We start from the raw sequence: 22156 nt of genomic DNA on the forward strand, positions 1-22156 counted from the left end.
TTTAAAAAGTTAAATTTTGACTCCATATTAACTTCTTAATCGAAATCTAGTTATAATGTATACTGCACATTCAAGACTTTACGAGCAAATTTGAATATAATTTAAGTAGACGAATATCCACGTGTCATGTACAAAAAAAAACTATATAATTAAATTTTTGCATATATATGTCGAAAATAATAACACATTAACTATAAAATAATATATCTTACGCTAAGTTGATATATGAATTTATAACTCTTTGAACAATATATATATATATATATATATATATATATATGTGTGTGTGTGTGTGTGTGTGTGTGTGTGTGTGTGTGTGTGTGTGTGTGTGTGTGTGTGTGAGACATCCATTAATAAGTCATAGTTTTCCGATAACCCGATAACTAAAGGTGGAGCGGAGCGTTAAATCAAAATTAACTACATTAAAGACATGATCATCATGTTACCAATCTCATTTAATGTTTAATTTTTTTTATATGTTATTGGAAATATTAATAAAAATATCTAAAAATTAAAATTATATATCATTTTTTGGATTTTTTTATAAAATAATATTTTCAATTTTTTTTAAAGATTGCAGATTTTTTAATTTTTTTTAGAAACATGAATTTTTCAAAAAATAGAAGTAAAATAATTTTTATTAGAAATTGCAATTTTTTTAAAAAATATATAATTTTTTAACTAAAAGAACCAACATTTTAGGTGCATATATACATAGTTTTTCAATTGCATATATGCATATTTCTTATATTATAATATTTGTATGTAAATCTTAAAAAAATCAATTTTTGTTTACTAATCTACAAACATAATAATACATTTATATTAGTAAACCAGTAATATAAAATCTTTTTTTATTAGGAAATCATTTATACCGAAAAATCATATTCAAATCATCACATACATACGATTCATCATTGAATCCGCGACTCACATTTATTTTCAATCGTTTCTTTTCTTCAAACATTCTCATACAACATCGTTAATATTGCTTATAACTTCCATCATCATTTTCTGCTATCAACATTCGCTCTTGTGTGTTAGAAGGTCAGTACCTTCTTTCGTTTTTTATATTTTTTTCGATCATTTTTTGCTCCTATATCAAATGTATGTATTCATATATTTAGATTTTCTTTGTCACAAATTACATGAAATCAGTTAACTACTTTTCTGAAACTTTTCAAATAAACATGAAAAGGTATTAGGTACCTTTAATAAAACAAAAGTTAACTATCCTGGGAAGTGACATTAATTACGAAAATTTTACTTTTATATATTAGAGATGATTATGATTTTTTTTTAACTTTTATGTCATAAGAATCCGGTTAATTTTGGCATGATTTTAAAATATCATTGAAATTATTATGTTTTTATATATATCATATCAACCTACTTTTTTATCTTCGTATAGTAACAATAAAATTTATTAATTTACACAACAAATATAGATATTTCAAATTTTGTAATATTATTATACCTTACAGAATACAACTCCTTCCAAAATAAATTTTCGTCAGTAATTTCATCCATAATTTCAACAAATTTAAATTTGTATTTTCTTTATATAATTTTTTTTAATGATCCTGATTTTTTTTTCTCCAAAAGTATATCAAACATTTACGTTTTAGATAATGCTGCCCTATTATAATTATTATTTTCCAAAAGTATATCCATTTAATGAGGAATTTGATATAATAAAGGAAGTGAATGTTAATTAAAATGAGATATATATTCCATAATTATTACATGAGTTTATTAAAAAAATTAATATCAAGGTGTAAACATTAAACATTTTGAAAGTGAAATTTCAGAATACATACAAACGATAATGTTGTACAATGAAATATAAAAGTGAATAGACTAAAAAAAACACTATTAAAGCAGTCAATCTTGAAAATAACATAGTTATGAAAAACTATAAAGTAAGATTAAAATTATAAGATATTAGGAGATTTGTAAATAGTACATTTAGTAAAAGCGTTACGGTTATTAGAAAAAATAAGAGCGTTAAGATTACTGAAAATACAATATATAAACTAAATTATCACAATAGTAATGAAATGTGATTATTTGATATTTCATATAATTGACAGATATATCAAATTAAATTAATATACTAAAATTATTCAAAGTTGCGCCAAAACTAATGCAAAATTTTTACGAACACTAAATAAATAAGAACAAACATAAAAGCTAGCATTTATATTTATAATCAATTTAAAATAAATCAATCATGATTTAGAAAAGAATCTCCATTGATGATATACTAAAATTAAATCTATATAACATTTAACATTTTATAAATTATATTACATAACTTTATTTGAATAAATGAAATAGTTGTTAATATTTAATGCAATAGAAAAAACGGTATATTGATTGTCAATATATGTTTAAATTAGTTAACATTATTATGCAATGAACGTCTAATTAAAATGCTTATAAATATATAAATATTATAACTATATAAGACGAGGAAAATCGTTCAACTAATAAAACAAAAAAATGATGTCTACAAAGAGATCTTTCAATGATTATATATATTATCGTTTTCAATGTATTTTCTACATATTTCAATAATATCAATAACCATATATTTTTTTAATAATCATTATACAATATCTATAAACGATTATATGTTTTTTATTTATTTATTTATTTATTTTTTATGTATTTCCTGCGTTTAACGCGGGCTATAATCTAGTTTTTTTTTGATAATAGAATATAAAAAATGCTAACAAATTTCAAAGCGTTTTGGTGTCTTCGTGTCATGATTTCTCATATTTTCTTCAATTTATCATTTGTCACATCTTCAATATTTTTCACACATTCTTTCAAATCTACAAGAAAATTAAAAATAATTATTAATGCAAGAACACTCACCAAAATGCATATGTATATATTATGTAGAATTCACATTTGATTATATCCTGAGAGATTCATATGTGATTATATAATTTGATATCCACATGTGATATTCCCATGTGATTGTGTCTTTTATGATTCAAATGTGAAATTTACAAGAAAATTAAAAAAAATAATAAACAAAGAATACTCAAACAAAATGCATGTGTACATATATAATTTATATGTCACTTAGTTGTGATCCACATGTAAATATGTAAATAAATTACATGCGATTCATATACTAATTGCATGTGATTTAAATGTAATCACATGTAATTCATTTTCTTTTTGGAAATAAATCATAGTGCATGGGATATCTTTTGGATGTGCTTATGTTGTTTGAAGATGTGATAATCACTTTTGATAATCACAAGTGAATCACATATGAATTACATGTGATTCACATGTAATTCACATGTAACTATATGAATTACATGTGATTCATATACAAATTGCATGTGATTTCAATGTAAATCACATCTAATTCCCATATGAATCACATGTAAATCATATAGTTACATGTGAATCACATGCATTTCATATGTGATTCACTTGTGATTATCAAAAGTGATTATCACATATTCAAACAACATAAGCACATCCAAAAGACATCCAATGCATTACGATTTATTTCCAACAGATTATCATTTGAGCAGATTGTGGTAAATAACAATTCAAGTTTTAGATCATACATACCTTCGTTTCTCCTAAGGAAACCAAATAATACTCGTCTTGCTTCAATTGTGTACGTTGTAATATAGAAATTCAAAGTGTATGCTTATTGTAATTTGTAATCAAACATTCTATTTCATGATATTGTAATTAAATCATGATTTTATTTTACTATCAACAAAATAGCAATATAATTATTTACCTCCATCTACAATTTCTCCTTCAACAGTTATGGAAATATGGCGTATAGGAGAAAATATGGTTCCATTTGCAAAAGATTCTGTTACAACACATCCCTTATTCATATAAACAAATGAAACACTTTATGAGAATCCATTGAGTTACCATAATTACAACGTACTTTCATTTACATTATGATTTGCGTTAATGAAATCAAAAAGTCAAATAACAAATGACAAATAATCAGATACATGATTACCTTAGAATCCACAGACATGTTGTTAATTGCAATATAAGAATCATTATCCAAACATAAAGTGACGTTTGTGTTATTATATGATATGCCTCTAGAACTTAAATTAGTTGCATCAACATTCTCCTTGCCATCCCTTGTATGGGTGGCTGTTGCTAGTTACAATAGATAGAGATAGATACACAAAGCATCCAAATTTATAATCCTTAGTGAGCAAAAGGTAATAATAATGTCAAAAGGGTAACAAATTAACCTGGTTTTTGTTTTCTAGAAGAAGATGTAATCATATGAGAGACTTTATTCTCTTGGTTCTATTATCCATATCGAACGATGATCAGAAGAAGATTCATAAGAAATGTTCAATTCATACATTACTAGAATATAATCCACCTCAGATGATAACAACAATGCATACTTTTAGTAATTAAAACCTATAAAATTTTCCTTGGGCTTAATGATGAACAAAATTTGATTGAATATAAATACAGGAGGCATTTAAATGTACCTGCTAAGATTGATTCAAGTCTAGATTAATACAAAACATGATTTGGAAACGGGTCGAGAAATCAAATATGGAGAAAATCATCTTTTAGGGCGAGAGTTGTTTATCCAGCTACTGAAGTGAGGCCTGATCCCACTAAACTCGAAACGCAGGTGAAGGACGCCTATGCGATTTAACCTTTGATACACATCCTCGATACTGGAAGCTCAGAGGCAAAGGAGAATTCTACCGCGACATTATTTAGTCTGTCAATAATCGAAGATAACAAGATACGAATCGGGAGGTCCGCAGCGATAGGACCTCTAGTTGATTTATTAGGGAACGGAACTTCGAGAGGGAAGAAAGACACATTCACCGTGTTGTTCAATCTATTAATCACCGGGGATCTTCAATGGAGATCGGTTCCTGATACAATGGACCAACAAAATGGATTTTGATTCATATGGTGGCGACATTAGGCAATGGTAATCATGCAGGAAATCAGTGATATATATATATATATATATATATATATATATATATATATATATATATATATATATAGAGAGAGAGAGAGAGAGAGAGCAGATATTAGGTCATCATAGTAGTGGTCGCCGAAGGAAAGAGCAATAAGTTGTTGAAGGTGTTGGTTGTTGACAGAGGTAGGGTGGTTGTTAGAGGGCGAATGAAGGCAGTCAACGGAGATGCGAGGATGTGTTGAAGAACACGATATATATATATATATATATATATATATATATATATATATATATATATATATATATATATATATATATATATATATATATATATATATATAAAAGGGAGGCGAAATGATATTTAAAATAATAGGCAATTTGATTTTTTTTTTTGTATACCATATTCACTCTGTCGTTTATTGCTAAAACCTAATATACCATTAAATTTAATATTATTTAAAAAGTATGTCACTAATCATTTAATCCATTTAAAAAATTCATCGTTCCACTTTTAGTTTTGGGGAAACTTTAAGTTCTCAAATTATTCTCTATATATATATATATATATATATATATATATATATATATATATATATATATATATATATATATATATATATATATATATATATATATATATAGTGACATCTATGTGGAGTTTGCGTTTATATAAAACTAAACATAGTTTCTATTTAAGTATTATAATTTTGTGTTATAGTTGATTAATTTAAAATTTATTTATTGTTTTTTTTTTTTTTTTTTTTTTTTTTAATTTCGAGCATGATGATTAAATGATATATAAATCATTGTTTGTAAGTTAACGCAATGTAATTTTTTAATAAATTAAAAACCACTTATTTTGGAAAAACAAATGAATTATAATAAAAATAATTTGTGCTACTTTTATTTAGTTTGACTTGTGATTCTATATTTTTATTATTATTTAATCCCCTTTAACAATCTTAAAAGATCGTATTTGAATATATGTTTTAAGTTTAGTTTATATTTTTTGTTTATGTTTTGGATTTAATATAATATTTAAATTAATAAATAAGTGTATTATAATAATTATTTTAAAAGTCTACAAGTAATAAGTTAATTTTTGTATTTAATAACATATTTATATTTAATAGATTAATTATATTAAGTTGAAAAATGAAAGATGGTGTAGGTTTCAAATAAATTTGGTGATAAAAAAGTGTATCATTTATATAGTCTAATCTCAAAATTTGATGTATTCAACTTGAAAATGAAAACTTCAAGTTGCAAGAAGTATGATAGAGCATCATCACCTTATCTCGTATTACGCAGGTTACACTTATGATATTCCGTTTGTGATCTTTAGCCTCTTGTAATAGATCATAATGATCTTGTTTCTTTTTGTAATAAATATGTTTTCTTCCTAATTTTTATAGATTGCATCAACTTAATTGACATATTTTTATAATGTATACTGCAATTCCAAGACCTTACTAGCAAATTTGATTATAAGCTAAGTAGACGAATATTCGAGTATTGTGGAGAATAAATTTATATAGTTAAATTTTTAACATATATATGTTGAAAATAAAAAGACATTAATTATAAAATAATAACTCTTATGCTAAATTGATATATAAATTTATAATTAATTTGAACCATATATATATATATATATATATATATATATATATATATATATATATATATATATATATCAATATTATATTATTCAATAAATAAAAATATATAGATAAATTTTTGCATATATATGTTGAAAATAATAAGACACCAAATATTTAAATAACAACTTTTACACTAAGTTGATATATAAATTTACAACTGATTTGAACAATACACACACACATATATATATATATATATATATATATATATATATATATATATATATATATATATATATATATATATATATATATATATATATATATATATATATATAACACAAACATATTATTTAATGATATCCATATGAAGTTTGTGTTTAAATAAAACTGAACATAGTTTCGATTTAAGTATTACAATTTAATGTTATGATTGATTAATTTAAAATTTATTTTTCTATTGATTTTTTAAATTTCGATTAGAATGGTTAGTTGATATATGAATAATTGTTTATCAATGTAACATTTTAATTATTTAAAACCATTTATTTAAAAAAACTTAATTATAATAAAAATAGTTTTTGATATTTTTAATTAATTTGACTTGTGATTCTATATTTATATTATTTAATCCCTTGTAATTATTTTTAAAAATGGTATTAGGATGTATTTGTTATGTTTAGCTTATATAACAAATAAGTATACATTTTAAAAGTCTACAATAATCTTTGCAATTTATAACATATATAGATTTAATAAATAAGTATATTATAATATTCATTTTAAAAGTCTACAAATAATAAGATAATCTTTGCAATTTATAACATATATAGATTTAATAGATTAATTATATTAAGTTGAAAATTAAAAAGTTATAGAAGTTTTAAATACATATGGTGATAGAAAAATATCCATTATAATAAACAAATATTCATTTTCTCATATTGTAGTTTCTTTTGACACTTGTCATTTTATTATATTTTTGAAGTAAATGATATATACATCTCAAATTCTGGGTTTTTTTTTTTAATTTTTAAATTAAAAAATCACATAATACTTATATATAAATATATGTAAAATATTAAATATAATAAATATGATAGTAATTATAATTAATAAGTTTCTTTATTTCGTATTTCAAAAGTATGTTTAAAAAAATACATAATGTTTACAATAATAAATGAGATTTACATCTACTATCATTTATAGTAGAATATGATATGATTTTGGTCCCATCCATCTTTATCTTGAAAAACATAAAACATTTTAATATTTTTAAACTGTGTAATTTTGAATAAAAATAGGATTAATCAACAAGTGTTTAAAATGACCGATTTTAATGTATTTTTAGTTAGTTTATATTCAATTTCCATGTAATTTGCATTATCTTTGAACATGAAAGAAAAGTAAACAAAATAACACTACATAGTAGTACATACCAACCTAAATGTTTCTTGAGTCAATTGAAGTGCTTTCTTCAAATTCTTCATTCATTTGAGAGGCAAGCTGCAAAGACTTTGAAGAATTTCTTGAACAATCCGAAGAAAAACCTCAAAAAATTGCTAAGCCCTTCAACGAATTTCTATGGAACCCTCAGTTTCTGAAGGACTTTTACTCTTTTAGGGCAGGGGATTCTTTCTCGGCCTACCTCTCTTTTTAGCAACTTTGCTTCCAGCAGTCGGAGATGGTGGGTGTCTAATTTCTGCCACTGGCGGAGTTCCGACGACGGAATCCTCACCAGGTCCTGCAAGCGGCATGTTCCTGTCGTTCGGCAATGAATTGGTGGATGAAAATCCCATCGGAAAATTCCCCCAATACCAGTAATACGCTTCTTTTCCCGGCACAGTCGGTGGCAACGAAGATGGAGGTATAACCACCACTTGAAACGCTCGTTGACAGTTCACACATCTCAAACAATATCCATCGTAAACCCTAGGATACTCGTACATATTGTAACAGAACGGACACACCGTCCATATATTCGCCGATGTTCGTCTCACCGAAATCTTATCACTTGGAATCTGATGATTCTGATCATCCCTTTTCTCTCCATCTTTCTTCATGGCAACTAGATCTACCTTCGAAAACGCAAACAAATCATTATCATACGCAATTTTCCTCGAGGGATCGGACAACACTGCCCACGCATCTGCAACGAGCTTGAATGCTGCATCTGCCAAAACGTACTTGTTCTTATCAGGATGAAGAAGAAGCGCAAGGCGGCGATACTGTCTTTTGACGAGATCGGTATCGTCATTTCGGGTTTCTAATTGAAGAATTGCATACCAGTCGTTTTGGTTCTTAATTCGTTTGTCACCGGCGATAAGGACGTCAACAACCGCCAAGATCTGATCGGAGCCTTCGAGTAAGGGCTCAGTCTCTTGAGCTAAAATTGCAAAATCACGAGCGCCGTTGAGATCTTTAGCTTGTAAGAGCTTCTCGGCGATACCAAGCAGTCGCTCCGCCTCAGACCTGCCGTCGGTATGCATCACGGAGATTTGGATTTTGTCCGAATTGGGACGACAGTGTTTTGTTCACTTTTTTTTTCGCTTTATTTTGTAGAGATCGAGATTCAAGATAACTGCTCCTGACATCAAGACCGTTTCCAAAGAAAAAAAAATTGCAAAATAATAATATGGAGATTTTTTTATTTGACATACACATTTTTTTGTGACAAAACTACAAAAATGGATTTTTAGGTATGTATTTGTTTTTAAATGGTCCCGAACATTAAAGTTTTGGATTAATTATTCTTTTAATTTTGGTATTTTCGAAAATTAAAATGACTAATATATCTCTTTATTTTTATTTTTACATCTTGTTTCTTAAGCATCTTCAACTCAATAAGATCGATCCCTCCATATGCACTTAACACACAGATACAAAAGAAATTCAGATGCCAAAATGTTGAAACAAGTTGAACCAAAGAAATGAAAATCAAAATACTAGAACAAATTCAGATGTCAAATCCCATCGACAACCACATTTGAACCAAAGAAGGCAACCTAGTTACTTTATGTGTGTTTCAACGGAAACAAAGCATAGTTGCTCTTTTGGAAGGCTTAGATCCAACTGGTTCACATAAAGACCAAAGATACATAAGCACCCACTTATCTTCATCATCTATCACCACCATGAGGACACTACTTGCCATCATCATCTCAATCTACAACCATCAGCCAACACCTCATTACTATTGATCTTTAATGGCTTCTTCATGTGAATGAAATCACATATTCGTCCAATGGATGAAACCTGTGAATGAAATCACAAACTTTTTAGTTCTTAAACTTTTAAAACTAACCAATACTCGCTGAATCTTGAAGGGAATTGATCGAAGCTTTCCCTAGCTTTCCCATCTATGTGGGGAGTGTATGTGCTCAAGGGGCTTCTTGATGATAAATGTTTGTAGTGTGTGTGTGTGTGATATGTTTTTGCTACATTAATTTAGGCTCGGTTTCTCCATTCCGAGTTTAGGCATTTTTTAACCTCTATCTAATGGATGTGTCGATTTTGCATCGGTCTCTTCACCGACATTTATAACAGATCCTCATTACTCTTTCTTCTTTGTCTTTTGATCTCCATTCATGAAATAATACCTAATTATACATGTGATTTTGGGGCTGAAATTTTGACGTCCCAAAATTTAAAACCAAAAATTTCGTTTTTATAATAATAAAACCATCAACCAAACATGTTCATAAAACAATAGAGTAAAATCAGAGTATGTTAATCAATCATCCGAATACATCAAAATTAAATAAGGCGGAAATCATGGTGTGTGCGATGTGATCATCCCGAGCTCTTCCCCTTCGATTTAGAACTACTTGAAACATAAACTGAAAACTATAAACATGAAGCTTACTGAGTTCCCCAAAATACCTCATACCATACATATCAAACATACAATGAGCCATGCCCAACAATCAATGAGCCTCGCCCGACATCGAGCCCCACTCAGAACATATTTGTCTATATCATGTGATAGGCCCCACCCAACTTACTGATCAGGCCCCCACCCAACATACATACAATACATATGATGGGTTTTAGGCATAAAAATATCCTATGTGCTCATGCAAACCCTAATGCTTGGATCTAGGTTTCTCTATTGTACATGCAATTCATCCAAGACTATAAACCCTAATTCTAGCATATGATAATCAATATTAACATAATAATGGGTTTAAGATATTTCCTTGATTGTTATGTAGCAATAACAATCTCAAATCCTTCTTGTATTGACTTTAGAAAGCTTCGAGTCACAAATGTCACTCCTCTAATGGTTCACAAACACCAAGAGAAAGAGGATGAAGAATAAGGAGAGAGGATGCTGCCCAAAACGTGTGGAAACCCTAAGGAACAAGTTCACCACGTTTTTTAGGCTTAAGGGTTCTTTAAATAGTGAGGCTATTAGGGTTATCAAACAAGGAAACCCTTATTTGGATGCTTAATCCCTAAGCAACCCATGGACTCTTTCCTTAACAAGCCTTGGACGATTTCTAATGGGTTTCTCCATAGAGTTCGTCCAACGTTATATTATAAGGTAATCCATAGCCCAATTGCAATTATCTTATAATTACAATTCTAGTCCCTTAAGTTTAATTAATCTCTTTTAGCCATAAACTTAATTCTTGACTAATATTAATTAAACAATATGATTTCTCCTTTAATATATTATTCTCATAAGATAATAATAAATCATATTTAATCCTTTCTCTCCATAATTCATCCTATCAAGTTACTTTGGTGAAGGCAACCCAAAAGGACCATGCACCATCGGGTTAAGTACATACCAAAATAGTTATGGACTTAGATACTAATCCAATAGTCTCCCACTTGGATAAGTCTAATAACTATTCCGCGTATGACTTCAGATCATGATCTGCAATCGTAGCTTTCTAATGCCGCTGTCAACTTTGATCTTATCAGATACACGTGTCCTTTAGATAAGGGATCATATATTCCTCCATTCTAGATATTATCGTATAGACTGAGACATGGATCTAAATCATTCTATCTGTCTATGTGTTGTTTCCCGAATTCAGATTTATGACGACTGACAACATACTACAATTGAACACATCAATTTAGTCCCGGCTTGGCCAAGCGCTTAGGTGCCATCACTAAATCATCGAGGGCCCACAAATATCGCTTTTATACTACTTTGGATAAAAGTAACGGATAAACTTTGACTCAATGCTCGCTTGCACTCACTCACCAAATCACACACAACAATATGTTTTATAACACCGAGTTACTGGTGCATTTACATATTATCAATGTGCAACCGACTCGCAAGATACAACTCACACATCTCGGTTTCAAGAATATAAGATGTTATCGTCTCACCAATCACTCGTGATAAAATCCATGAAGTGATCCAAGTGAGTGTGGGTTTAATCCAATGCTCAATCATATTCATAAGCACTCATGAACGTTGCAACAAACATTTGCTTATGTCTAATACTCTTTAGACAATCCACACACCAATTCACGACAGTCTTCATTCATATCTACTTCCAACATATGAACGACTGTGGTCTGTTTGAATAATTCGATTATTCTGAAATAATTAATTATTCAGGAAGTCAAAACATGCAAAGTGAAACACAAGAATAATACTAATCCTATATGGTCCCAAACCCTTAAGTATAAATAAAACACCTTTTATTTATCACCATATCGATTACTCATTATTTGTCGTTTCGGGTAATCAACTTCTTACTTGAATCATTACCACACTTGTCCCATGCTATTAGCATGCACACAATGTTTACCTATGGTTCTTACTTTGTGAAATAGATCAAATGAACACATTACCAATCATACTCATTTCACAACTCACAATCCTTTCTCACAAGTGAAAGAATATCAAGTTCTTGCCACTTATAGTATATGTTAGATTCTAACATTTTATGCAATGATCCTTTTGTAATGTCATTGTACTAAGGTCACAATGACTATTGCCAATGAATTACAAAGCTCTCTATCAGAAATTGTTACAAGACAATTCCATAGATGTGATGTCTCTTACTCAAAGTACATTCCTTTGAACATCCTTTTTGCATAAAAGTTTCTAATCTAGACATTGATTCTCAATATCCAACTCCCAATATGGAAACCTTTCCATATTTGCCATATGACAATTCATTCTTAATAGAATCTTATCTATTCATAATAATTTCGATATGGTCCATTCAATACTATACTTCCAACTACTCACAAGCGACTAATCCTCGGTGAACTTTGGATTATCCTTTAATAGTTGTTTAATTATCTTAGTCAAAACCGATTCTTGTCCTTTTCCCTCTAAATGTGCTGGACATTTGGAAAATTTTAGAATGGTCAAATATTACAGCATTTGCAATCGATCCTATATCCGAAGCGTATGAGACACGATGCATAATGTCTTACATAGAGATTTGATACTTTATCAATCTTTTGCCATAATTTTTTTTATGTGTCACGTTTTCACAATTTGAACTATTGAAGAGGAATGTCATAATCATAATCGAAATTTGAGAACGCACTATGTATCGTTGACTAAATTTATTAACATTCCACAACCTAAGCCTTTAGATTTGAAATGAAGCATAATATTCTCTCCCTTAATTATAGCAAAACAACTTTACATCCTTACTACTTTGCAAAGTATGACTCTTGTTTTCTATAATTAATACTGCTAACTTGCAATACTTGACTTTATAATCATACCAACACAACTTTTATGCTCCCACTATCATGATGATTATTATCAAATAAGCACAACACTTATTCTCCCACTAGCTTTGACATGTATTTAGAAAACAACTTAACTTACAGAAAAACAATACCTATTGAATTTCTTAAGTTCATATTTCTAATACTTAATGCTTTGATAATCTTTTATCTAAGCTTCTTAATCTCATACACCTTTATCCAAGATAGCTCATGTGTGTGTCTTAAACAATTCATACTAATTGCCAAATCTCACAATTCGAATTATGGAAAGGGATACCGTAATCATAATCAATTTTGAGAATACAATTTTAAAATCGCTATCTTCTTAAAATCTCTCATAGTGAAAGCATTTCCTCACATCCATCTTCATGGAGGAGAAATCTTATGACACTTAGATTTTAACGGTGTATGTGTTCCTATCCATGTGAATTGTCAAAACCAAAGTTTGCAACAAATCCAAACTCATATGGACCGAACATTCTCAATCTTGATTTCTTGCCTTATGGTAACACGACTTCCCACCATGTATTCCAAGTAGTTAAGTAGCTCACCCTTTCCCATCAATGTACTTTTCATTGATTAAGGTCATTGCCTTTTATGCATTCAAATAAGAACTCATAGGGCTCACATGCATAATTAACTCAATTGGAACGACACAGAAACAAGATAATGTCAACACGATAGGTTGTAAACCTCAAGTCGTGTGCTAGTGATGATTGATAAAGTTTATTTTGATTTGTTCTTGAAACCTTTCAAGACCATTAAGACTCCCACTGACTCCTTGACGTATAAGATTCTCTTGTCAATAATCATTTCTTGACAAACAAATATTCAAGAGTTAGCGTAGCTTTTATCAAGACAAAACACTTCACAAAATTTGTCCTAGTTGGTCTTTGTCTTATCAAAACTTTCCACATTTGATGAATGTTATAAACCTTCTTAAGACTTGTCACTCAATGTCACAATCTTAACTCCAAGACTTGTTTTTTTTGGAATGAAGTATGATTGACTTTGTGATTTAACCATTTCTTTAATTCTTGATTCCTCTTCTTAGACATACAATTGTACTAGGACTTACTTAGAGGATCAATTGAGATATGGTTCTTAATCATTAAGACTTATCATAAAACATAATAAAAGGTACTCTCCCTTCTTCTTAGAATAGAGAAACTTTTATAATTCTGCCTACTTGATTCTTCTTATTCGTTTTGCTATTGATTTAAACCTTTTCAAATCAATTCAGAATCACACTTAATCTTATAAGTATAATCATATTTACTAAACCTTTAGTAAATCATGATGAATATCTTTGTTACTCTTGCGGTGGACTTGATCAACACACAACTTTGTGTACTCGATCTCCTAGTCCTTCACTTGACACTTTGTCAATGAATTAGTCTAATTTCCAAATATGAAAATTTTCATCCATCATGCAATACTTGTTGTATGATTCCAAATTTGTGTCCAATTGAAACTTAGGCGATGGGAAACTTTCCCTATTTGGTTAATTCTTAACCTTTCCATAATTAAGAATCACATCCATTCGTTGTATAAATATGCAAACATCAATTTTTTTCATAACGATTTCATTGCAAGGAAATAAATAAATAAATGAGTCAAACCAAAATTTATTTTATTCATAAAAGTAGCGAAAAACATTTGTCCTTACAATGCAAAAATCAACTGAAAGACTATGTAATCAAAAGAAAAAATTCCTAACAACTCTATCATAACTTTCTAGGCTCAAAATCTAATCTTTGAATCCATTTCTTCATGATTAGATTCATCTTGCTCTTTCATCAAGCTTCCTCTCTTTTCATCGATCTTGCAAAACATTCAAATGCAATCTTATCACATTATGTATCAATGAATAGGAACTTAATGGAGTTTGATAGTGGATTTTACCTGAAGCACAGTCATACTCTTTGACTCTCCCATCTTCTGGACTATTCAGGTTCTTAGGGCAGACTTGTATCCAACGCCCTTTCTCTTGGCAACAAATGCAGGTCGGTTCTCCTAGAACGTCCTCAGAAGCATGGTTGGTTGACTTTCCCAACAAATATGCTCCATTGCTTTGCCAAATCATTTGTGATTCAGCAACAATGAGCATGTAAGTTAGGTCAATGAGGTTTTCGTCACGATCCATCATATAATACTTTCTTTTGAACTCATTATATGATTCGGGAAGTGACTGCAGAACCCAGTTCACAGCCAACTTATCCGGGAATGACACACCCAATATTTTCAACCTATCAATGTGTGATTTCATTCCTAGAACGTGGGCACACATGGGTTTACCATCTTCATGTTTCATTTCCAATAGGGATTTAGTGACACTGAACCTTTCAATTCTTCGATTTTGTGGGTTAGGGAGAACAACGGGAGGAGGAGGAGGAAGTGAAGCATGATTTCTTGTTCCTCGATCGAATCGTGGAATATCATCTTCATGTGGAATGCTTGTTCCACGGGATTTGAGAAGACCATAGTTGTCGAACTTTGACATCTACAAAACGGGTGAAAACATAAATTCAAGTTAGTTGATAGATTGAGTCCTTAATAAATCACCCAAATGAGATATTAAGGCTAGGACCCAACACAACACGCTACAACCTAGAAAAGGGATGTCGTAATCTAGTTGCAGAATATTTGAAGGTAAGTGAATGACGATTCACTAATTTTCCGCCATGAAAACCGAAAAAAAGTTGAAGTTTTAAATCTATTGAAAATTCCTAGATCTTTTAATATTCATTGAAATTTTCAATGGCATGTTTAAATCTCGATATGCCCCTCTAGTTTGTGACTGGGATGCCGAGGATCACAAAGTGGGTGTGAATAACCATGAAAACTTACATGGTGCCGCCACATGTTATAGTCACCTATTCGATGTGCCGATAAACCACACACGCTCCACCGAACTATGACAAACACTGAGTCACCCTTTGCTACCTTTGCTTAGAACCATTTAGTGTGCCGGTAAACCACACATGCTCCACTAACGTCTTCGCAAGGGCACAAAGTGTAATTTCATGGAATTGCATCAATTCACTTTTGCCTAAAGTAACTAAGATTAGGAATTTGTAAAACATTTAGTTACTTTTGTACTTCATTATACTTATAATGGAAGATTTTTGTCCTATCTTACCCGTTCGGCTAACGACCCTCCACTAGTCAAGAGTGCGGTGGGTAAGAGTGGATACCCATTCAATCGCCATTTTATAGGCAATTTCCTTAAACACCCCTTATAGACCAGCTTCGTGAATGAGGCCTACTAACGGTAAGACTGACTTTTACTCATACATACATACATATATATATATATATACATACATACATATATATATATATATATATATATATATATATATATATATATAATGTTAGACGTTTAATGTTATATATAGTATAGGGTGTATTTTAAACTTATAAAATACTAGGTGGTCTAATTTAACAATTATACTTTTAATTCAATTAACTTGTACACCAAAACTTTTATGGATTTATTAAACCTCTTTTAATTATACACCTTAATTAACAAAACCATAAGGGTGTGATTTGAACTTTTCAAAACTATACTAGGGTTTTAGAATTTAACATTTCTAAATTAAACTTTTAATCAACTTTTAAATTCCAAAATTTGAGGGCAAGTTTTGAAACATTTCAAAACATTAGGGTTTCAACTATTTAAATTTCAAAAACAAAACTTTTAAGTTCAAATTTAAACTAGAAACCTAAAGGGGAAAATTGAAACTTTTCATAACACAAGGATCAAATAACAAATAATATAAATTAAACAATTAATTTCATCATTATCTATATTTGATCTAATCTTATAAGATAATTACCAAATAAATTAAATAATCCATATTTATCATATAAGGAAGTATTATTCAAGAGATTTGAAATTATCTTTTGTTTTATGAAGGATAATCACCCAAATATAATAAAAATCGGATTTTATCATAAAATTAAGTTTTTGGTATTAATCCTTCAGCAAAACAACAAGAAATCCCGATATTCCCTCTGTCTGACCCTTGGACTTGTCGAGTCACACATTGGAACTCGCCGAGTAGGGCAGACTCATCGAGTCCATGTAGTGACTCGCCGAGTCAGTTCGAACAGGAGGCCAAAATTCGATTTTCAGCTTGAACAAACATACAAGGCATCAATACAATAGAAACCAATCAAGGCTTTGATACCACTGATGGGTTTTAGCCATAAAAATATCCTATGTGCTCATGCAAACCCTAATGCTTGGATCTAGGTTTCTCTATTGTACATGCAATTCATCTAAGACTATAAACCCTAATTCTAGCATATGATAATCAATATTAACATAATAATGGGTTTAAGATATTGCCTTGATTGTTATGTAGCAATAACAATCTCAAATCCTTCTTGTATTGACTTTAGAAAGCTTAGAGTCACAAATTTCACTCCTTTAATGGTTCACAAACACCAAGAGCAAGAGGGTGAAGAATAAGGAGAGAGGATGTAACGCCCGCAGATCCGGGCTAGTCAATTTAAAGGCAATAGGGGTCGAAAACGACTTTTCGACAAAAAGATTATTTAGAATAAATAATCTTAACCAAGTTGTAGAATATGTCACAAGGTTTTCGTACATATAAAGAACGCCGAAATCCGAGTTATAACGAAGAAGTTATGAGATTTTAACGGACCAATCCTGTCCCGGCCTGTTAAAAATATAACTTTAAAAATAAAGTCAAAACTAGCCGACGGAGTCTAAACGAAAGTTGTAGAGTACGTCTCCACCTACGCGTGGATATAAAGAACGTCAAAAACGGAGTTCGTATGAACGAGTTACAAATTATAATAGCATATTTACGTATTAAAATAAAGTATAAATCATGTATACGTACACATATATATACATATGTATATATCATTAGAAAGGTATCGACGATGCGGTCATTATAAGACTAATGTTGAGTTCTTTCGACATTAATTTAGTACAAATATCATTAAATCCATTTAAAATAGTATTATAGAGGGGTGTTTAGTTGTTTATATAACTAAAAGGTCATTAAGTAATTATGGAGGGTAGTTTTTGAAAATTCAATTAGTATAAATAAGAGCCTTGGGCTCTCATATTTCTTGCACCATTCTCTTGATTCAAGAGTCTTTCTCTCCTTATCCCCTGAGCATTTCGGTCCCTCGTGATTCGACTTCTCTTTCTGTAGTTTTAGTATAGTAAGGTGAGCGCTGAAGCGCTGCACGAATCTTGATTCAGCGACGAAGTTCTGCCCCTACAGAGCCCGACTCCTAGCTAAAATCCCCTTGAAAGTAAGTTATGCTTACCCTATTTTAAATATAGTTTATATTTAAAATTAGTATTGTTATTATAAATTTATAATAAATATTTGAGCTATTATTATGACTTATATAAGTGTCGTTATAATATCTTTTAACTACTCGCGGTACGGAGAATCTGGTTTAAAGGGCCGCATAGGGTTGTTGGATTTCAGAAGTGCTATACGCCAAAATGGTCCTGCCCTCTGGTGTTTTATGTCTGGCCCCTGTCTGTACATAGTAGTTGGAAAGTATTGTTTAAACGCTTATATAATAATAATAATAAGACTAATAATTAGTGACGGTAATATTAGACTAAAATCTAGTGGTGATAATATTAGGTTTCATCAAAGGAAATTATTTTAAAGTAAACGAAGCGCTGTCCGAGTACCGAGTCACCACCTTCTCAGGTGAGTGCATAGTTACTTTCATCTTACACATAGATATGAAGTATTTTATATAAACTACGTGTTATGTGTGCATATTATTTGTATACTTGCTGTCTATGTTGGATGAACGTTTTTATACATGTTTTAGATGATTTAAACTGTATACGTATTTTATATACACGAATATGTTGGGTATGATACGGGTAGATGAATGATGAGAGATAAAAGATGATGTGAGTAAACATTGGCAGCTATAGACTTAGTGCCTAACTAATAAACATCGGCAGCTATGGACTTAGGGCCTATTGGACAAACACCAGTAGCTATGGATTTAGTACCTGTTAAGGAATTGGTAGCTATGGACTTAGTGCCTATTAGATAAACACTGGTAGCTATGGATTTAGTACCCGATGAATAGACTATAGCAGCTATGGAAATAGTGCTTTATGAACGAACATTGGCAGCTATGGATTTAGTGTCAGTCCTATAACCCTGGAGGTAAGGGACTTTGGAATAAACGAATGCAGGATAGATGACTCTTAGGTTAAATCCTTAAAGAGTAAAGAAGATAATGGGGATGGATAATTGGGTTGATTGTTTGATTGAACATAGTAATTATATTAATGTGGGTTGAAAACCCTATGTACTCACCAGGTTTCCCAACCTGACCCACTCAGTTTATGTATATCACAGGTGACGAAGTGAAGTGACATTACACTAAGAGATTTAAAAGAGATGTAGATCACTAGTGTAAATCATTGTAAGTTCTGTTTATGCTTATGTTTCGGTATTAACGATGACATCCCAAACATTTTAAAATGAAATAAATACGTTTCTTCGAAAATGTTTTAATAACGTATTTACCATGTTTTTCTGGGAACAAATTCCGCAACCTTTTTATAAAATGAAGTACTCTAATTTTTATAAAGCATAAACAAAATCGGTCTTTTCTGGCCGTGATTTTGGGGATGTCACAGTTGGTATCAGAGCATTAGTTTAAGCGAACTAGGAATATGGATTTATTTCTAGACTTAAACTTAGAATGCTAAGCGATGATTGTGAGGTGTGAGCACTAGCTTATTTTAGGAATAATGCGTAAATTGCTTTTATGTGCTAAATGCTTTGCGCATGATATGATTTCTTCGGATCTATGGTCTGTTGCCGACCGGATCTCGAAACCTTATGTGTTTAGGATTCTAAGCGTTTAACTACGATATTAGAACTAGCATATAAACGTTTCGGGGTGATAAGGATGATTTAAGACATCAATCCTAAATTAAGATCTAGATTCACCTTATTCGGTGTAGAGATCAAGATGGAAAGAACCCGTAGCGGAAACGTAAATGCGAATGGGAACCGAAACCAACCCCCAGTGGTTCAGCAAATACCTGTTGTTGAAGAAGTTGCGCCGGAGCCAGTCACCATGGCTGGAGTTCAAGCCATGATTCGGGCTATGTTAGCTGAACAAAGGGAGGAAATGATACAAATGTTGAACAGGGACGAACCTACTGTACATGTTGAACCGACGGAGCCAATTCCTGAGCAATCTGAGGAAGGGAACTACAGCCGCCAAGTGAGTCAAGTAGGGACTCAAGGTGAGCAAAGGGATGGCCCAGAAGGGAGAAACAACAAGGATGGGCGGATGTACAAGAATTTATTGGGTGCGAAACCACCAAGTCTCTCAGGAAGCCCGAAGCCGGTTGAGATTATGGATTGGATCTCTGAGATGGAGATGGTGTTTAAGAGCTGCAGCTGTAACGAGAAACAGAAGACTGTCTTCGCAGTAAGACAGCTGAAAACTGGAGTCTTGAGCTGGTGGAAGCTATTGGCAGATACGATGCCACGAGGAGAAGCCTTAAGGATGTCGTGGGAAGAGTTTTTGGAATAGTTGAAAATACAATACTACTCGGAGATAGATCTGATAGACCTAAACAACGAGTTTCAGAACTTGAAGAAAGGAAAGATGAGTGTTGATGAGTATGCCACCGCATTCACTGAGAGGATGAAGCTATTCCCCTACTTGGTGCCTACTGAACTCTCCAAGATTGATAGGTTTGCTAACGGGCTGCCCATTGATTTTGGCCCAATGGTCAAAATGACAACTACCTTGAAAGCAGCTGTTAGGGAAGCTAAGAACGTAGAGGCCCAGATAAGAGAAAAGGGTCTAGAAAAAGATAAGGTAGGAGAGAAGCGGAAGTTTGAAGGATCTTCGAGGCCGAACAAGGAAAGAAAATTCTCAAAGCTTGGAGGAGCAAATGGAGGTGAAGCAAGATGGTGTGATAGATGCAAGAAGAAGCATGGTGGAAAGTGCAACGAAGAAGTGACTTGTTACAAGTGTGGGAGGACTGGTCACTATTCCAAAGACTGCACGCATAATGACAAAGTATGCTACGGATGTGGAGGCAAGGGGCACATGTCCAGAGACTACCCAAGGAAAAATAAAGCAGCAAGACCAGAAACGCCACCAAGGCCAAGGGCATTTCACATGATCCTCGACGAAGCAGAGAACTGTGCGAGGAATCAAGAATGAGGACTTCTTACCCGAGGATCGGATTATGCTGTAGTCATAGTTTCGTATGATGTAGCCTAGTAGAGGCATAGTCTAGGGTGAACTTGAACACCTATGTAATCGTTTCAAGAAATGATATAAAACCTTCGTTTTGTTATCTGATGTGTTGAATAATTGTATGAATTGTTGCATGGTGACTTGGGAAACTGCGAGACAATACTTGGGACGAGTATGAGTAGGTGTGAATGGTAGTAGAGGCCTATACTACCGGAAGCACAAGACTCACACTTGGATCGGGGAAAGTCACAAGGTTACCAAGAAGCTAGTAATTGATTTCGTTTTTTTCAAGTATGTCATTACCATCGTTTCGATAATGACTAAAAAGATTGTTGATTTCCGATCCTAGTGGTCATACCAAATTGAGTCCGACTACGATGAGTATGTTGCGTGGTTCAGGGAACCAAGTTCAATGTAGCTTCCGACTTAAACCAAACAATTAAAATCAAAGCGATCAATAGAAGTATCGCGTTCGTTGTTAAAGAAGTTGGTAGCCAGAAACGCTACATATTAAAGTGTGATTATATCACATTAAAACATGAAGGAAGGCATAGTCTATTTTAGAATTTAACTCTAAGAGACCTAAGTCTAAACG

At 31.3% G+C, this 22156-nt stretch overlaps 1 protein-coding gene across 2 annotated transcripts; it reads right to left on the reverse strand.

Moving 5' to 3' along the window:
* Window positions 1-4451: 4451 nt before the first annotated feature.
* Window positions 4452-9202, reverse strand: LOC145001888 (uncharacterized). Of its 2 annotated transcripts, none has more exons than XM_078961219.1 (2): window positions 8020-9202; window positions 4452-4919 (listed from the first exon to the last, which is right to left on the reverse strand). In XM_078961219.1, the coding sequence occupies exon 1, from the start codon at window positions 9063-9065 to the stop codon at window positions 8196-8198; it is 870 nt and encodes a 289-aa protein (XP_078817345.1). In that variant the 5' UTR covers window positions 9066-9202; the 3' UTR covers window positions 4452-4919; window positions 8020-8195. The 2 variants fall into 2 exon arrangements, with proteins under 2 accessions (XP_078817345.1, XP_078817346.1); XM_078961220.1 differs by having other exon boundaries at window positions 8016-9202.
* Between the last annotated feature and the right edge of the window lie 12954 nt (window positions 9203-22156).

The sequence above is a fragment of the Lactuca saligna genome, chromosome 6 (genome assembly GCF_052625555.1).
Source record: "Lactuca saligna cultivar CGN05327 chromosome 6, ASM5262555v1, whole genome shotgun sequence".
NCBI lineage: Eukaryota > Viridiplantae > Streptophyta > Magnoliopsida > Asterales > Asteraceae > Lactuca > Lactuca saligna.

Bases quoted from the DNA above. Each gene is read 5' to 3' on its own strand.
- LOC145001888 (XM_078961219.1), bottom strand. From the start codon at position 9,065: ATGCATACCGACGGCAGGTCTGAGGCGGAGCGACTGCTTGGTATCGCC.